We start from the raw sequence: 19917 nt of genomic DNA on the forward strand, positions 1-19917 counted from the left end.
TGAAAGCTAGGGGTTAGAATACAGATGCTGCAGAGTCAGGTCATCAGGCTGAAGTGAGGAGAGGGTATTCAAGAGCCCCAGCCCAGTCAGAGTTAATGGCTAAGGAGGGATGGCTGGAGCTGAAACCAAAGACCTGTGGTCGGCAGCTGTAGGACTTCCCCTTGGTGGTGGATGAGGGTTCATCCAGCACATTTCCCAACAGTTGTCAGGCTGTGATTATAACTGGTGACTGGAAGGTAATATGTATTTACGTTGTATCTTTTGTATGCCCAGCGTTCTGCATATTCGCCTTGTTAAACTTCATAACTGACAGAGATCCAGGAACTGGCTTCAGATGGCGAACCTGGGATTAGAACTCAGGACTTACTGCCATCACAGCTGGTGATCTTTCTTTTATGGGAACCAGAGAGTGAAGCTCTTCTAGGGCAGGAAAGGGGAGAAGTTGACTTGAACTTTATCTAAAAGATTGGATATTCCATCGCGAGGCCAAAGGTGATAGGATGCGAGTGACGGCTGCGTATGGGAACAGATGGCAAGTGAAGAGAAAGCTACTAGTGAAATGCTTGACATGGAGTAGGTTGTCATTAAAAATCTGTATAATGAGGAAGTCAGATCTGTTTGTGAACCACAGCTAGTTTTCGGGGACATCCTAGGAGCTTCTGGAGCTGAGATGCAGCAACAGCGGAAGAAGCTAGTTCGAAAGAGGGACTTTCCAAGACCTAGCGCGGAGAGGAATTTGCAGAGCATCTCTGAGACCGGCGTGGGGGAGGGAAAGGGGAGGAAAGGGGACAGTGCACAGATGATGCGCGATTACCGCAAGCGGCGGACGCCACCCAGCGGCCAGAATGCAGCCCTGGGGGCCATACTCAGCGAACCGGGAGCGCGGCATTCTGGGAGTTGTAGTTCGTGTGCGCAAGAGGCGTGGCGGCTGGCAGGACTGTCGGGTGCTGTAGTCCGACGTTTGTCGGGTGGAGTTACCCTCGTCGGTCGGACCACGACTCCCGTGGTGCCTTTTGGCAGGCCGCGCAGGCGCGGTGAGACGGATCCGTCAGTCCCAGAGTCCGAGAGGCCGCGGCAGGGTCTACCAGCTTCTGGGGTCGCCGAGCGGGCTTGTGGCGCGGCTAGGCGACGCGGGGCGGGGCGGCCGGCACAATGTCGAGGCAGGCGAACCGTGGTACCGAAAGCAAGAAAATGGTAACTTTCTACCATTACCGCGCGTGACTCCGGCGGGCAGGGGAATGGAGGCGCACTGGGAAGGGGCCTGGCGCGAGTGCGGGTGCGGTGGGGAAAGACCTTCTGAGACCTGTGGGACGGGGAGACCGCCCGGTGGGTCAGTCCAGGGGCGTCCCGGGCTTGAGGCAGGTTGGAGGACCGCTGGAGTAGCTCGCGCGAGGAGACCGCTCCCCCGGGGCCTGAATGCCGCTGTGCGCTGAACCAACAACAGCGACGGCAGTAAATAGCAGTAACTACCACTGATTGGCCTCCTACGCGTGTTAGGCACAGGACCACCTGCTTGACGTACACCACCTCACTTGATCCGCAGAGTAACACTACTAGGGGGATAATGTTATGCCATTTTACAGCTCGGGGGTTATGTAACTTGCCCACATTTACACCCAAGAAGAGTTAGGATTTGAGCCCATGCCTGTCTAATTCCAAAGCTAATGCTTCGGACTGCTAGGCCGTGTTCTCTCTCACACTGCTGTGGACATTGCGAGAAGTGCTTAGATGTTGGTCTTGTTAAAAAGGAACTTTCTATCCAGTAGAGTAAGAAGTGGGCCAGGGTAAGTAGTGAGTGGAGGGGCTGTATGACTGTGGGAAGGGCCTTGGTGGCTTCTTCCTTCTGGTCCTGGGAATAGCGAGACACCACATGGTCTCATAAAGTTGAGCTGGGTCTGGAGAGTAAGGTAGATCGCATTTTTCTCCAAGCTAAGGGGCCTTCCTGGTAAGTGTTCCTTTTCTGTGGCATATTCTTCTTTCAGAATTGCTTATGCCACAGTTTTGGGAATTTAAAACAGCATCTGGGCTGTGGGTGTAGCTCAGTGAGAGAATGTGTGTGCAGGAGGCCCTGGGTTCGCTCCCTAGTACCAAAACCAAAAAATAATTCAGTACTTGAGGATGCGTGCTGGATAGGTGAGAGATTGTAGGTTGACACTCTACTCTGGATGGGATGATTAAAATCTTCCCACACCTTTCATCTTATACCAGCAACAGCCATCAAACATGGGCAGCAGGAGTCAGGAATGGTGACACACACCTGTAATCTCAGTATCTCAGGAAGCAGACACAGGAGAATCACAATTTGAAGTTAGCCTCAGCAACTTATTGAGCCCCTCTCTCAAAATAAAATAAATAAATAAATACATAAATAAGGGCAGGATATGTAGGTCAATGGTAGTGCATCTCTGGGTTCAATCTCAATCCCTCTCTTTTGAGATGCTGATGATAGCAATGTCTCTTCTCCCCAGATATATTTAATGTACAAATATACACAGGGGCTGATGATGTAGCTCACTGGTAGAGTGCTTGCCTAGCAAGTTGGGTTTGATCCTCAGCCCCGAAAAAATAAAAACAAAAACAACAAAAATCTGAAACATTTATTTATATTTTCTGGGGATTTTTTTAACCCCTGAAAGTACTCCATGAATCACTGGTTAAGAATTTCTGTTTGCCAGGGTATGGTGGCACATTCTTGTAATCCCAGGGAGGGGCTTGGGAGGCTGAAACATTAGGATTGCAGGTTTGAAGCTAGCCTCAGCAACTTAGTGAGGCTATAAGCAATGCAGTGAGACCTTGTCTCAAAAAATAAAAAGGGCTGGGGATGTGGCTCAGTGGTTAAGCACCCCCTGGGTTCAATCCCTGGTACCAAAGAATTAAAAAAAAAAAAAATAGAATCTGGGAGCTGGATATGTAGCTCAGCTGGATATGTAGCCTAGCAAGGCCCCAGGTTCAATCCCCAGCACTTAAAAAAAAGAGAGGGGCTGGGGTTGTGGCTCAGCGGTAGAGCACTTGCCTAGCATATACGAGGCCCTGGGTTCAATCCTCAGCACCACATAAAAATAAATAAATAAAATAAAGGTATTGTATCCAACTATAACCAAACAATAAAATATTTTTTAAAAAAAAGAGATAAAATGTCTGTTTTGGGGGAAACACCAAGAGTTTATTATAAGAATAGAATATTTTACTAGGAAATAGTATCAAGTAGAGAAAAAAGCATGGATATTGGTTGGAATTCTGGCTTACTGGATTGATTTCTCAGTTTCCTTACCTATGAAAATCCCAGGGGCTTGGGAGGCTACCTAAGATTAAATGAAATAGTGTAAAATTCAAGAAGTAATCCTAAATATTTGTTTCCTCCTTTTCCTATGATATGAGCAGAGAAACATTCCTTAATTTTCATATCTTGCTTTCATTTTTGTACACTTTTTCTCACCAGAAATAATTATTGAATATATCTTTAATATCATTTTAGCATAAATTTGTAGTTTCCACCTCCCCCAACTTAGTATTCTTCATTTCATGAAGTGAGGTAGTTGGAGAGGGGCAGCAGCATACTCCTCCCCTCAAGGCCCTTTCTACTCCTGTTTTTCTACCCAGACAAGTGCACCTTTCCCCACAGTAATTCAGCCCACTCCTCATTCCATTCACAGTTACCCCGATGTTATATCCTCAGAGAGGCCTTCCTGGGACACCTGGCTGGTTCTCTATCCTCTTTCTCTATGCTGGTTTTCTGCAAAGCACTATTTCATTTTAAATGATTTTTCACTGTAAGTTATGTATTTGCTTATTTATTGTCAGTCTCCTTCAGGAAATGTAAACTCCAGGAGGGCAGAGATTTGTTTTGTTCTGTGCTCCATTCCCAGCACCTAGAATGATGCCTTGTAGTAGGCAATCAATATTTATTTGCTGAATGAATGAATGAAATGAAGGCTTGAGTGTGTCCTCTCATTCAGTTCCTACTGGTGCCTACTCAGGACTTGTCACATGATTTTCTTTGTGGCCACCTGGTTTTGACATGCTCCTGTCTTCTCTGCCCTTTTAGTGGCTTTCTTCCCAATCAGCCCAGCCTTATGCTAATTACTGTTTTAACTTAAGTCTTCTGAGACCTAAATGGTTGGCATGCCCAAATAACTAGATCTCTACTTTTTTGTCTGTATTATCAGAAACGGTTCATTGTCCAGCAGACTTTACCTGATCCCCAACTATTTTTAAAGCCCTGTGCTGGGTGCTGTGGGAGATGCGGAGATAATGTCCTAGTCCATACCTTGAGAATCATGTACTCTACGAGGGAGACAGACGTGTACACAACACAGGGATATAGCACTGCCTGAAACTGATTCCAGGTTTCATCACTTATTTGCTTTGTGACTTTGGGCAAGTTTCTTTGTTGTTCTGAACATCAGCTTCACTATCTTTTTGTTTTGTTTTGTTTTTGTTTAAATAAAGAAGTTAATAATAGTACTTATTAATGTTATAGTGTTCTAAGGATTAATTGAGAGAATGTGTGTAAAGCTAGCACTGTAACAGTGACCTAGAACAAAGGTAACAATGTCATCTAGCATCCTTGTTAGTGAAGTTATTAGCCTTCATACTTTTATATAAGTGGTTGGCTCCAGTGTCTCTATTCTCCAGAGCTCAGGTGAGTGAGTGCAAAATTAACAGTACTTAGAGTCTCCAGGACTGGAGGCCAGAGAATAAGAGAGGGTTGGACCTAATCTTTTTTTTTTTTTTTTTTGTAGCAGGGATTGAATTCAGGGGCACTCAACCACTGAACCACATCCCCAACCCTATTTTGTATTTTATTTAGAGACAGGCTCTCACTGAGTTGCTCAGCGCCTCACCATTGCTGAGGTTGGCTTTGAACTTGAGATCCTCCTGTCTCAGCCTCCTGAGCCTCTGGGATTACATGTATGCGCCACCGTGCCCAGCTGGACCTAATCTTTTTTATGGACCTCTGACCCCAACTGCTCAAAGGGATTCACATTGGATTACCTGTTTTGACAAAAAATAGTTTGATTCTTGAGCCTTAACTCTAAATATCAGCCACCTTAAGGATATTGGATGTCTTTTTTGGGGCACTAACTACAAGGCCTTCTGAGAACTATCACATAGTGGCTCACCTTAGGGTAGGGCTTAGTTTTACTTACTCTGCTCAGGTTGTGACTGAAGACTTGGAGATCCTGTTGACTGCCGTAATTCCTGTTTTTTGTTTTTTTTTTTGGTCTGTGAAACATAACTTTAAGTCCATTATGTCATTAGATCCTCCAAACAACCCTATAACTGGCATGACAAGGTTTTTAGTGTTACTGTTTTTGTGAGAGGAGATTGAGGCTTACAAAGCAAAGTGATTGTGAGGTAGTAAGTCCAGACTTAGATCTTCCTAGTTTTCTTTGTGTTTTTTTTTTAATTGTTAGAAAGTTTCTTATATTGATTCACAATCTCTCTTCTTATTATTTGCTGTCCTGGAACATACTTCAGGGTGCTCTCTGGCACTGTACCACATAGAAAATAATAGTGCTGAGGAATATAACTCATAGAGCAATTACCTTGCATGCATAAGGCCCTGGGTTCAGTCCCCAGCACCACAAATAAATAAATAAATAAATAAATAAATAAATAAATAAATAAATAAATAAAAATATAGCAGTGTGTTTTCTTGAGTACTTACTATGCAGCAGATACTCTGTGTACATTATCTCATTGAAATTGCACAGTTACCCTGAAGGACAGATAATTTTGGCATCATTTTACAGATGGGAAAAACTGACATTTGAAAAAAGCATTGGTTAGAAAAACAAACTTTTTACTATAAGAAGACATTTGAATGTCTGTTATTTAAGTGATCCTCTATAAAATTAGTACAACTAATATTGGTTCTGCTAGTTTGGGTCTCATAGTTATGAGGGTCAAGGAGATAAGAACTTCTGAAGACATTCTAAAAATTTAAGTGTTAATGATCATTGCTATTATTAAATATAATTCAAAGCCATCAAATTATAAGTGTTGCAGCAGAAGAGATTCATGTTTCTTTTTTCATATATATATATATATATAAAATATTTTTTAAGAATTCAACCTTTATTTTGTTTATTTGTTTTTATGTGGTGCTGAGGATGGAACCCAGAGCCTCACCCATGTTAGGCAAGCACTTTACCACTGAGCTACAACCCCAGCCCAGAGATTCATGTTTCTGTTGATGGAGGGGAATGTGGTACTTAAGTTCAGTGAAGAAATTGGACTAGTTGAATTAGCTGACCTTTATGGCCCTATGGGAACATTTGTTTTAAGGGTCATAAGGTCCCCAAACCTAGATCTTTAGACTCCATAGCTCCCCGTTTGTTCTCTGATTTCCTCTTTTTTCTCTTACTCATTTCTCTCTACTGACACTGTTACTCAAACACTCAGACCTGCCAGGCGTACTCCTATCTTGGGACATTTACACTTAACCACCTAATTTTTAAAAAAATATTTTTTTTAGTTGTAGATGGACACAATACCTTTATTTTATTTTTTATGTGGTGCCGAGAATCAAATCCAGTGCCTCACACTCTACCACTGAGCCACAACTCTGGCCCAACTACCTAATTTTTTTGGGGGGCGGGCCCTGGGGATTTAATTCAGGGGTGCTTTGCCACTGAGCTACATCCTCTGTCCTTTTTATTTTTATTTGCTTGAGACAGGGTCTCTCTTAAGTTGTTGAGGTCCTCATTAAGTTGCTGACGCTTGTCTCAAACTTTCAATCTTACTGCCTCAGCCTCCCAAGGCGTTGGGATTCCAGTTGTGCACTTCCACTCCTGGCTCTGCCTAGAATTTTTTTCACCCAACTATCTTCATGAATTACCCATACCTCCTTTAGGTCTTTACATAAATGTCACCTTGGCAAAGCCTTCCCTGACTACTTATTAAAAACTAATACCTGCCGGGCACAGTGGTGCACGCCTTTAGTCCTAGAACCTCCAGAGGCTGAGGCAGGAGTATCACAAGTTCAAAGCCAGCTTTAGCAATTTAGCAAGGCCTTAAGCAACTTAGCAAAACTCTCTCTCAAAAAAAAAAAAAAAAATTAACAGAACTGGGATGTGGCTCAGTGATTAAACGTCTCTGGGTTAAGTCTCTTGTACATAAAATAATTAAACAAGAGGGGGATAAGGAGGGCAGCAGAATACAACTGACACTAGGATTGCTGTATGTATACACATGGATGTATAACCAATGTGATCCTGCAATCTGTACACATGGAAAAATGAGAATTCATACCCTATTTGAATCAAATGTATGATATGTCAAGATCATTGTTTTGTCTTGAGCAACTAATAAAAAAATAATTAAACAAATAAAAGCTAACATTCCCCAAGATAAATGAACATAAACACTCCCTAATCTACTTTAGTGCTTTATTTTTCTTCGTAGCATTTATCACCATCTGTAAAATTATTTTTTTTTAATTTATTGTTCATGGATCTTTATTTTTTAAATTTATTTATATGCAGTTCTGAGAATCAAACCTAGTACCTCACACATGCTAGGCAAGCATTCTACCATAACCCCAGGCCAAAACCATATTATTTTATTATTTTATTTATTTGGCTATATTGTCTGGTATATAGTAAATGTTGAATGAATGATTTTCTTTCTATATCGTAACCCCCTCAGTATTTTAAAAATATGAAGACCTTTAAGTTATATATTTATGTTACTATTCCAAAAAGGCTTGATTCACAGTTGGAAGATGAGGCAGATTTGCAGACTGAGAGAGGGTGTGGAGAACCTGAGTCAGGGATCACAGATCCCAGGCATATTGATTTTGTCGCCATGGACAGATGTGTTCAGGACCCTGATTTTTCTTATCAGTAAATTGAGAGCAGCTGTATGTGTAAGGTGCTTGATATTATCATGATATGCATGTTACTTGGCATCATGGTGGGCTGAGGCTCTTGGAGTCGCCGTCCAAGGGCTTATTAATAATGAAAGGAAAGCTCTCCTGATTTAATGCAGTGGTGCCAATTCTCTAGACTGGTAACTGCTGGATGGTCTCCATCCATTCATGTCCAGGCCATTCTAGTGCCAAACTTAACTTTACTGAAAATTCATTCCCCTCCTTAATAGCTTCCCTTTAATTGCCATATTTGGTAAATAGTCTCTTGGAGACACCCTGATCTGACTGTTTTAGTTCAGTTCAAAGAGCTTCCAGATTGTGAAATTGATTTTCTTTGACTCTAGTGCTGTTAAGGCTTTTTTATTTTCTGTTTATTTTTGTTTCTGTTGAGGGAGGGACTTGTTAATATGGCAGCTTTAGGGGCTGGAGGTGTAGTTCAGTGGTTGAGCTTTTACTTAGTATGCAGGAGGTCCTGAGTTCAATTCCTAGCACCCCTACGTGCGCACACACACACAGTGCAGTTGTGGGGAGCAGTGGATATAATGAAATTGGCTAGGAATTTTTGTCCCCCCCCCATTATTTTTCTTAATAACTAGCTGTGTTTGACTTTGGGAGAATTAAATCATTCTGATCTCAGTGTCCTTTCTGAAGCAGGATTAAGTCCTACCCTTTCTGCTTTACTGAGTTGTCATTGGTTAGAAAATGAGATGAAGAAAAGGAGTGTGCAGGATGTAAGGAGAAGCATTCAAATCATTATCACTGGCAGACCCCGCCACCAGGCCATGGCGATGCAGTGAGGGGCATTGTGCTTCGAGAGCTGGGCCTAAGCATTTCTTGGACTTTCTTCCCCAGAAGACTTGAGGATAGAAAGGTTTTTGCCTCATCTCTGACCCAAGCCTCCCTGCCTGTTCCTTTCATTCTGTGGTCTTGGTATTTGCCATTCCTTTTACCTTTCACATCTCTCTGTTTCTTCTTAGGTAGGTGGCAGGATTCTTTTATTTATTTATTTATTTATTTGGTTTTAGGTGGACACAATATCTTTATTTTTTATATTTTTTATTTTTACTTGGTACTGAGAATCAAACCATGCTAGGTGAGCACGCTACCACTTGAGCCACATCCCCAGCCCCCTTTTATTTATTTTCTTTTGTAGTACTAGAGACTGAACCTAGGGACACTTTACCACTGAGCTACATCTTCAGTCCTATTTATTTTTTAATTTTTTAAAGTATTTTTTAGGTGGACACAGTATCTATATTTTATATTTATGTAGTGCTGAGGATCGAACCCAGTACCTCAAGCATGCTAGGTGAGCACTCTTCCACTGAGCCACAACCCCAGCCCTTATTTTTTAATTTTGAGACAGGGTCTCACTACATTGCTGAGAGTCTTGCTAATTTGACGAGGCTGGCCTCCCAAATATTTGAGGTTGCAAGCATGCCCATCATGCCTGACTAGAATTCTTCATTCGAGAAAGAGTTTCTATTACTTTAACTGAGGTTGTAATGGAAACCAGTTCAGGTGAGTATTGTGTTCAAGTGTACAAAAGATTGTATTTCTTTTAGACTTATCCCTTTTTTGGAAACATTCCAGCTGTGTATTAGGAGGAACATTATTTTTTCCTGTGCCGGTGACTTTGGAGAGGTGTTGTCTTAAGGGCAACGGGTTTCTTTAGGACTTCCTTCCTTCCCTGTGGACTGGCCGCTGGGTCCTTGTCTGCTCCTGGATGCAGCCTTGGGAGTGCAGCTTAACTCTAGCTTGGGGCATTCATTCTAAGGTTTGGGAAGGCATTCTTCAGAGCTGAGGCTAGTTTGTGAATGTCTTCTTCAGGTCTCTTTCACAGAATCTTAAGTGAGTGTGTCAGTTTCCACATTGGATTCTGGTGACCTGCGCTTAGGCTTAGCGGCTGTGGTAGAGACTTGGGTTGGCAGAATCATCCCTTGGTGTGTTGAAAGAATGACTGCCCAGTATATGAGGTACCTTTTACATCTGTTTTGCAGTGGGTCTATCTTCAGCCTTGGTATATTGACCTTGGGTCCCAAATTCCCTGACCAGTCCACAGGGAATGAGGTTTTTTTCCCCACAGGCAACCATGTGATCTTCAATTGAATCCTGACAGTTGCATCGAGGCCGATCCAGATTCTCATCACACTGTCTCTTTTGTGCTGCTTGGTCCTGATTGCCTTTTGAATCTCTTTTAGAGCTCTGAGCTCTTCACCCTGACCTATGGGGCTCTTGTCACCCAGCTGTGCAAGGACTATGAAAATGATGAAGATGTGAATAAACAGTTGGACAAAATGTGAGTGAGCACCTTTGCAGGAGAGACAGAAATGGGGCTCCCCAGCACACTGAGTTTACATTATACTTAGAGCCATGAGCAGGGTCTTCTCTCTTGTAGCCAGCATCTGGGTTACAGTTTACACTGAGCTCATTTATTGGAATGTTTTGAGATTGTCCCCATTTCCCCTTTACCAATAATAGCCTATGTTCAGATGTAAGACGTTTAGACCCATAATAGTCTCTTTAATTTCCTTCCCAGGGGCTATAACATTGGAGTTCGACTGATTGAAGATTTTTTGGCACGGTCAAATGTTGGGAGATGCCATGATTTTCGGGAAACTGCGGATGTCATTGCCAAGGTCGTTATCCTAGGCCACCTGTCCATGCTGAAAGATTGCGATTGGGAGGCACTGCTTACCATTTTCTCTGCCCCAGGCCCTTAATTTCCTAAAAGAAACCTTACTCATGGTTTGGGAAGAGCAGATTATTAAAAAACAGGAAGAGTAATTGGGATCGTTCCTGTGGATTAAAGCCCCACTGAAATTAAAGCCAGATGATCTCTGTGAAGTACAGCGGAATAGCATGGAGGTTAAGAATATGGACTTTGGGCTGGGCGCTGTGGCGCATGCCTGTAATCCCAGCAAGTCGGAAAGTTGAGGCAGGATGCTTGCAAGTTCAAATGCACCCTCAGTAACTTAGCAAGACCCTCAGCAAGACTCTTATCTCTAAAGAAAATATTTAAAAGGGCTGGGGATGTGGCTCAGTAGTGGTTAAGCACCCCTGGGTTCAATCCCTAGTACAAAAAAAAAAAAAAAAGAATATGGACTTTGGGCTTAGTACAGTAGTGTACAACTATAATCCCAGCAATTTATGAGACTGAGGCAAGAGGACTGCAACGTTGAGGCTAGTCTCAGCAACCTAGCAATACCATGTCTCAAAATAAAAAGGACTGGGGGGACAGGGCTGTGGTTTAGTGGTAGAGCGCTTGTCTAGCATGCGTGAAGTACTGGGTTCCACATAAAAATAAACAAATAAAGGTATTGTATCCAACTACAGCTTAAAAAAAAAAGATTGGGGATGTAGCTAAGAGATAGAGCACCCCAAGGTTCAATCCCCTGGTACCATCAAAACAAATAAATAAGTAAATAGGCAAAAACTATAAAAAGGGCTGGGGATGTTCCCGTGTTTATTATTTGTGGGTTCTTGTGTAAGTTGCTTTTAACATCTTTAATTACCAGTTATCTTTAAAATGAAAAGAGCTACCTCACATGATTGTTGTAAGAATTATGGACACAAGCATTCAGGTAAAATGAATGCACTTAGCATAGTGTTATGCTTACAGTAAATGTTTACTGTTATTAACATTAGTGCTATTATTAATATTATACTCTATATTATGGTATAATAAATGCTAGAGCTTCCACAGCTCTGTGATGTCAGGTACCTCAGAGAGGGTTCTTTGAATTGTAAGTTCTTTCAGTTGTAATTGGCCATACCCGAAATCTTCAAGAGAATTGACAGTAGAGAGAGCATTGGAATTAGGAAATGGGTAGAGAAGGAGATCTTGAAAGTAATTTTGTCCCGGTGACCTGTATTCACCTTCAAGGAAGTGGGTTCAGGTAGCACAGACAGAGGACAGGGAGTGGGATCAGCACCTCTCAGCACTCAGATTCTGGTTCAGGGTAGCTGCCCCTGTCAGAAGATTGTTTCTCCCTTCCACTGAGAAGCACAAATAGATGCTGAGTTGTTGCTTAATTGTATGATTGAAGGGATAGGGGTGTGGAATTTTGTGCGGATGTTTCTCCTTTTATTGCCCTGAATTCCTAAGGTGTCATCATCTTTCAGAGACCAGTTTTATTTCTGAGCTACTGTTTCTCTCCTTTGCAGGCCTGATGCCTTCACTGTTGTACAGTTTCTGCTGTCCTTCCCCATAGTGCTATTGTGTGTTCCCTGAACAGGTGGCGTTCAAGATGTACTTGGGCATCACTCCAAGCATCACTAATTGGAGTCCAGCTGGTGATGAATTCTCCCTCATTTTGGAAAATAACCCCTTGGTGGACTTTGTGGAACTTCCTGATAACCACTCGTCCCTTATTTATTCCAATCTTTTATGTGGGGTGCTGCGAGGAGCCTTGGAAATGGTGAGTTTCCAAGTTTACCTTCTGCAACACCTGCGATGCAATAGGATCTTGAATGAGAGAGAGAAAGAGAGAGAGAGAGAAAGGGCTTTGGCTCAACCCAGCCCTCTCTGCTTACAGTAGCCATGTTGCTGATACAGGATTCAAGATGGACATCTCTAGATGATGATGATCCTCCCTATGAGGCTGGGAACTGGTGCTGTCAGCCGCCTAGTCTAGGCATATCCTTTCCCAAATTGACTTACTTGGCCAGCCTCATTCCTGAGTTTCTCCTTATGGGTTAGGGCCACTGTCTTCTGCAGTGGAACACTAGACCTGGCCACCCTGACCTTGTAGAAAACCAGCCCTCCTTTTTGGACTGCTGTGGGTGTTGTCAGTTATAGCCCCATCCCCAGTGGTTCCCCAGAGTCTTTGGCTAGGTATCTGCTCCTTCATTTTCCCACTGTCCCCTAGGTCCAGATGGCTGTGGAGGCCAAGTTTGTCCAGGACACCCTGAAAGGAGACGGTGTGACAGAAATCCGGATGAGGTTCATCAGGCGGATCGAAGACAATCTCCCAGCTGGAGAAGAATGATCATTTTCAGGACTTGAGGGTAGCCAGCAGGAGCGTTTGTTGGAATAAAAAAGGATCCAGTGCTCCCTCTGCCCTCTGGAACTCAGTGACTCTAACACGGATGTTATATATTCTTAAAATCTTGTTTCCATTCTCCATGCTAATAAAGAACAGACTGATACAGTCCAGTTACCCCACAAGTGTGCACATTCAGAAGGGAGAAATTCTTTGCTCCCTTTCCCTTCAGAGGGGGCTGGATGTAATTGTCTTTGGTTGGACTAGAAGGAGCTCAGACCATTTTACATTCCTGTGTGAATTTTCCAAAGCAAAACCCACTTTGACCCCATTTAGAGAAGCCTGGCACATCTATCCCTGGGCCTTCATAAAGCCATTGGCAAATGTCTGCAGGGAATCCAGGCTCGTGGGGTAGAGGGTGGAGGGTTGGGAGAAGGGTGGGTAGGAATTGCTAGCTGTAGTGTGACATGCTGTAGTGCTTGCCAGGACACAGGAGCCAGTAATGCCAGAAACACCGACTTCTGGGAAGCCACCCAGGTCTCATTCCTCCCTGCTGTTTGGAGGCAACATCTCCTCTTTTTACAGAGGATCCATCCTTTTTTCTTACAAATTCTTCAATAAAGACACATTCTTGAGTGAAATCCCAATCATGTCCTGTTTTCTTTCTGCTCAGCCATGCAAGGTTTGACTAGAAAGACCATGTAAACCATGGTGCCGGGGTAACACTGAGCACTTTTCGCATGTTGGACACTGTACTGAACACTATATGTTATCTAGTTGACAGTAATTCTATTTTCAAAGGGGAGACCACAAGTTAGTTGTCCAAGGTCATGAGTTATGAAGTGGAGATGCCAGGGTTTAAAGCTGGACCAAACTCAAAGCCCATGCTCTTGATTTTTTTTTTTGAGGCCATGTTAACACTTGCAGGGAGAGGGGAGCAGGCCTTCAGCTCCCTCTCCCATTTTTTTTTTTTTAATATATAATTTTTTTTAAAGTTATAGGTGGACACAATACCTTCATTTTATTTATTTATTTTTATGTGATGCTGAGGATTGAACACAATGCTTCACACATGCCAGGTAAGCCCTCTACCACTGAGCCACAATCCCAGCCCTCTTCTCCCAGTCTTACTGAGTTTTTAAAGGTAGGAAGCAGAGGGTGCGTTAGGCCGTATTTGGTAGCACTGTTCTTGGAGTCAGCCTAAGGCCTTGAGTTCAGATAGGTTGTTGGGTGGAAATGGGCCTCTGAGCCTTCCAAAGTTTAGTGCACAGGTCTGAGTCGAGGGGGAACCAGTTGTAGGTGCACTGTGCTCAAAGTGTGGTTTGGTTGTGCAAGGGTAGTACCGGGTTCTGAGACCCCAGGAAAAGGGGGAAGTTTGCACAGGACTTGCCTCCAACTAGGTTAGGCTCTGAAAAGTTATGGTCACTTCTATGTGAACAAGTATAGGGAGGCTTATCCTCTAGGATCCTTTTCTTCTCTGAGTCTCTTAATCTTTTTCCCTTCAGATAAAATCTGGGGTCCCATGTTCTCTCTGATGAGGATGCTCAGCCACCTGTGTGTGATAGGGAGAGAAGAGAAGTTCAGTGGATTAGACAAAGGGGAATGAAGGGAAGGGAGGGGGGATGGGAAGGAAGGAAAGGGAGAGAAGAGGAAAGTAGAATGAATTAGATAGAACTTTCCTGTGTTCATATATGAATACACAACCAGTGAAACTCCACATCATGTACAGCCATGAGAGGGGGGAATCCTAATTAGGATAAGTTCTAATCCATGTATGTATAATATGTCAAAATATATTCTATTGGGCTGGGGATGTGGCTCATGTGGTAGCGCGCTCGCCTGGCATGCGTGCGGCCCGGGTTCGCTCCTCAGCACCATATACAAACAAAGATGTTGTGTCCGCCGAAAACTAAAAAATAAATATTAAAATTCTCTCTCTCTCTCTCTCTCCCTCTCTTCTCTCACTCTCTCTTTAAAAAAATATATATTCTATTGTCATATAAAAAACAAATGATGAATTAAAAAATAAAATCAAAGGCATTTTCTTACATAAATAAATACCTTTAGAAAAATCTGAGGCCTCCTCTTTTGGTCAACTGTATCCTTAGTGCCCAGGATAAAGCCGGGTCTAGTCACACCCGAGCTGAATGGATGAATGAATGAGGTTGAGGAAATGAACGTTGGGGCCCAGATGTGGAAAGCTTTGTGTAATGTCTGGACTCTGCCAAAAAACGGCTGCACCACCCTTTCCCTTCCCTCCTCCCTGTGTCACATTCTGCTTTCTAGCAGCCATTTATATAGCATGAGGTTTTGAGCATTTCCCTTCCCAGAGTTAGACGTGGGCACTATTACAGATTGGCTAGCTGTGGAAATTAGGCCCCCTTAGTGACTTTGCCACCCACAGCCCCATGATTGTGTGGTATGCTCCCAAGGGCCCAGGGAAGGAAAAGACCTGGGGACTGCAGAGCTATTTGGAACATGACATCATCATCTTTCCAAATGCACCAAACACACAAACCCTAGAAACCTACTTTCTGTTCCCCAGTCCTGTACTTGATAGGTTGTAGGTATGTGTCTCTTGGCCCGTGACTATGGCTGAAGTACCTACTCCTATTTTCCCTGATGTACCATACACTCCTTCCCAGCAAGATGGGGCTGGATCGTGGGGTCAGTGTGGTAGACACTGACCAGTGAGGATGGTTTCCAGGTAGCCTAGTTTGTGGCAGAGTTCTAGGGATAGAGGAATCCATGGTGGTAGCCCATGAGCTTGGAGCCAGCTGGGCAAAGCTCTGGAAAGGTCACCTTTCACAATCTTTGACCACCAGGGGTCTCCACGTCACCATCCTACTGTCCCAGGAAGTGACCACTAGACTCTGGTTTTCAGAATTTGCTAGAAGAGGCACCTAATGAAGCAAGTATCCCCCTCCTTTAGTCACCCTGACAAGATTTGAAAGCAAAGCTCACATGGCTGGCAAGGTAGGTCCTGCCTACTGAACTCAGGGCATTGGAAAAACATGTTGGCCGAGGATGTCTGGCCAGCATACACTCCCAGGTTCTCATACTAGCTTCCTGAGTTGTACAGGATAGCTCCAAGTCCTCCCCTAGCCAGTCCCCTTACTTCCTGACTCTGGTGGCATCCAGAGCACCAGACCCATCTCCCTGATGTACCAGTCCTCTTCCCGCTCCAGACCCCCAACATGGGTAGAATTTCCATATTCAGGTTACACCTTCTCCTGGGAGGTTGGCCTCCCCTACATTTGTACTGGGCATCCAGGTCCAAGAAGAGGGTGGCAATAGAGACCCCAGGAGCCGAAATCACATTAAGTAAAATTAAAATAGTCTCCTAACAAGTAGTTCATTGTGGCTGGTGGGAGGTGGGGGTGTCAGAAAAGCATCCTCCATCCTCCAGAGCTTAAGTGCTACCATGTGCCGTTTCCTGGAAGCCAGTGGGGAGGTGGAGGGGAGGGCTGACGAGGGGAAGGGAGCCGCAGGAGAGGAGACACTGTTACTGATCCTGAGCCTTTGATGTAGGGCCAGGCCTGAGCCCAGGACATCTGATGGCCACTGCCAGGAGAGCCATGGGACATAGCACATTCCTGGGGGCAATTTACACTTTGGCAGGAGGAGAGGAAAGTTTCTACTGTGGGGACTGGAGTGGAGAGAGCTGAGGCAGAGGTGGGGGGGGGAGGTGTTGTGAGGAACACTAGAGGGAGCTAAGGCACAGGGCAGCACCCTTTTGCTTCTACCTGACTCCCTTACCCAGCTTGGTTGGATGTCTCCTCCAGGAAGTCTTCTCTGATGGAACCCAGGGCTAGTGAGGAGCAGTACTCTCAGCCCTACCACTCCTGTGGGCTGGCCCAGGTTAGCCCAGGTGGATGCAGAGAAGCAACTGCCTTTTCCTGATGGCTCAGGGGCCTAGCCTGTCAGCCACAAGGCCATCTTCAACTAAGCTAGACTGGAAGGGGTTGGGAAGACAGTGCCCACGAACATGAGAGGTTGTGTGAGTATGTACAAACATTATCCATAGCAATATGTTGATATTTGTGAGGCCTGGCGGTACATGTCTATGATCCCTGTAACTCAGGAGGCCAAGGCAGGAGGACTACAAGTTCAAGACCAACCTCAGCAACTTAGCAACTTAGCAAGACCCTTTTTTTTTTTTTTAAATATTTATTTATTTATGTATCTTTAGTTCTTAGGTGGATAAAATAGTTTGTTTTTATGTGGTGCCGACGATCGAACCCAGTGCTTCATGCATGCTAGGCGAGCACTCTACCGCTGAGCCACCACCCCAGCCCGCAAGACCCTATCTTAAAAATAAAAGGGGAGCTGGGGCTGAGGCTCAGTGGCAGAGCACTTGCCTAGCATGTGTGGGGCACTGGGTTCTATCCTCAGTACCACATAGAAATGAACAAATAAAATAAAGGCATTGTGTCTATCTACAACTACAAGAGAAAAAAAAAGGGACTGGGGGTGTAGCTTAGTGGTGAAGTGTCCCTGGGTTCAATCCCCAGTACCAAAAAAAAAAAAAAAAGCTAATATTTATCAGAGTGGCTATGTGCCAGTGCCGGTCTTTGAACTTCACATGTGTTTCATCACTGAACATAAACAAGAACTCTATCACAATTTCCACTTTGCCAATGTAGAAACCGAAGTACATTAGCCAGTACCTGGAAGATCAGGGTTTGAACCCAAATAGGAAATGAACACCTAGCTCTGTACTGTATCCACTACATGTTACACATGTATGCATTTAAGTATGGTTTGTGTTTCAGTGCGTATTTGCTTCCTTTGCTTCCTTGTGTCCCATGGGCAGGGAGGCTGTGTATGAATTTTTATTTGTTTTTTGATACTGGAGATCAAATGCAGGACTTCCTGCATGCTAGGCAACTGCTCCACCACCAAACTATTTCCCCTGTGGGTGAATTCTTTGAACAAAAATGTAGACCTGTGCTGGGGACTGGGGCTGGGAGATGATCTAGACCCCAACCCTACCTGCAGAGAGCTTCTGCTCCTGGGGAAGCAACCAAATACAATACAACCAAATACAATACAAGGGGAGAAGAGGAGAGGCTGAAAATGAGGGACAAGGACAAGCCCTGGCTCTGCTATTAGTGATGTGATACTGCACAAATTATATAAATGCTGTTTCAGGGGTTTTTTAAAATATATTTTTTTAGTTGTTGATGAACACAATACCTTGATTGATTGATTGATTTTATGTGGTGCTAAGGATTGCACCCAGTGCCTCACACATGCCAGGCAAACGTTCTGCCACTGAGCCACAATCCCAGCCCCAAGTTTCAGTTTTTTTCACCTGGAAAATGGAAATAGTAGTGCCTACCTTTCTGGTTGTTTTGAGGATAAAAACAAGACAATGTGTGTAAATGTCCTGGCATATATTAATTATTCCCTAATTGACAGTTATTAATTGGCAGTTACTGGGGGACCTATTTTGCAAAACTATATGGATATATGGTGTCTAAGTGTGTGGAGGGGATAATTTTACAAAGTTGGGGTATTTTTATGTTGTTCTCATGGTAACCCCAGCATATAACACAACTTTTTAACCTGGGCATAGTGGCAGTGCCTGTAATCCCACTTACTCAGAAGGCTGAGGCAGCAGTAATCCCAAATTTGAAATAGGTGGGCAATTCAGTGAGACCTTGTCTCCAAAAAACAAAACAAAACAGGACGAGCTCAGTGGTAGAGTGTTGCTCTTACCTCCCCCTGGTACCCACCCCCAAAACAAAGCACAAAGTAGGAGATGAATATTTATTGACTGGTTGTTAACTGTTAGTATGGGGTGGGGAGGGCCCATAGAGAGAGGTGTGTGCAGGGGACCCTCCAACAGGACAAGCTACATAATTTATGGGGCTAAGTGCAAAAATTAAAATGCAGAGCCTCTACTACAGAAATTGTCATGTATTTCAGGACAACCCAGCAGAGTACTGAAGGAAGCTCTTGTGAGTGAGGAGCCCTGTGTGACTCCCATAGAGGCTGCAACCTCACTAACCTCCGCCCCTTGCCCCCAGGCAACTCCCCAGTTGTTGGGGAGAGTATGGGGCCTGCCTGGAGAAGGGGAAGAGAGGAAGGCCGCTCAGTGTGGGTGGGCCAGGAGAAAGCAGAGGGAGGGACCCAGTGACCAGCAGACCTCTCCCCCAGGAAGCCCTTCCAGAGCCAGCCCATGACTGAGAGCGGCCCTCAGCCTTCCAGCTCCCCAAGAGCTCACCTCCCACCACCAGCCAGGCCACTGGGTGGTCTGGGCACATGTGGTCACATTTAGATGTTGATTGAAGCAAAATTGTTATAAGATTAGAATAGTTAAGGTAACTTTAATTTCCACTGCATTACTGGGATTTTTGAAGATGAAGCTGAAAGATCCCCTGGGGGTAGAAGTGGGGAGAATGGTGGGGGCTGCTGAAGAGGACTGCATTTCCCTAGCTCTGGAGGAGAGGCCCCTGGCAACCACAAAGGAGAGAGAGGAAGAGAGCTAGACAGAGGAAAGGACTTCCCAGGAATCTCATAACCAAGAGTTCAGTCCTCTAGCAGATGTGGGGAGTCAGGGCGGACCTTGGTGGAGCAGGAATTTACTAGCACCACACCCCCTCCTCAGACTATTTGTATGCCCCCAGTCACACATCTGTGCAAACATCTCTCTCCTTAGCTTGCCAGACAGACAGAAGGATGGCAAGAGGAGAGTCCCATTCTAGGTCCTGCACAGGCTCCAACTGGTATTGGCTCCACCCAGAGCCTTGTGCATGCTAGGCAGGTGCTCTACCACCGTGTGACATCCCAGTTCATTTTATTTTGGTACTGGGGATTGAACCCAGGGGTGCTTAACCACTGAGCCACATCCATAGCCCTTTTTATTTTTTATTTTGATAAGTTGCTGAAGCCGGCTTTGAACTTGAGATGCTCCTGTCTCAGCCTCTGAGCTGCTGGGATTATAGGCTTGTGCCACCATGACCAACTTTATTTTAAGACAGGGTTTTGTTAAGTGGCCTAGGCTGCCCTAAAATTTGTGATCCTCGGCTGGGGATGTGGCTCAAGCGG

At 44.4% G+C, this 19917-nt stretch overlaps 1 protein-coding gene across 1 annotated transcript; it reads left to right on the forward strand.

The window, feature by feature from the left end:
* Nucleotides 1-1014: 1014 nt before the first annotated feature.
* On the forward strand, nucleotides 1015-13508 carry Trappc3 (trafficking protein particle complex subunit 3). Its single transcript, XM_015485269.2, has 5 exons — nucleotides 1015-1194; nucleotides 10078-10175; nucleotides 10416-10515; nucleotides 12115-12297; nucleotides 12748-13508. The coding sequence occupies exons 1-5, from the start codon at nucleotides 1153-1155 to the stop codon at nucleotides 12865-12867; spliced, it is 543 nt and encodes a 180-aa protein (XP_015340755.1). The 5' UTR covers nucleotides 1015-1152; the 3' UTR covers nucleotides 12868-13508.
* Nucleotides 13509-19917: the final 6409 nt, after the last annotated feature.

The sequence above is a fragment of the Marmota marmota genome, unplaced genomic scaffold, assembly GCF_001458135.2.
Source record: "Marmota marmota marmota unplaced genomic scaffold, marMar, whole genome shotgun sequence".
NCBI lineage: Eukaryota > Metazoa > Chordata > Mammalia > Rodentia > Sciuridae > Marmota > Marmota marmota.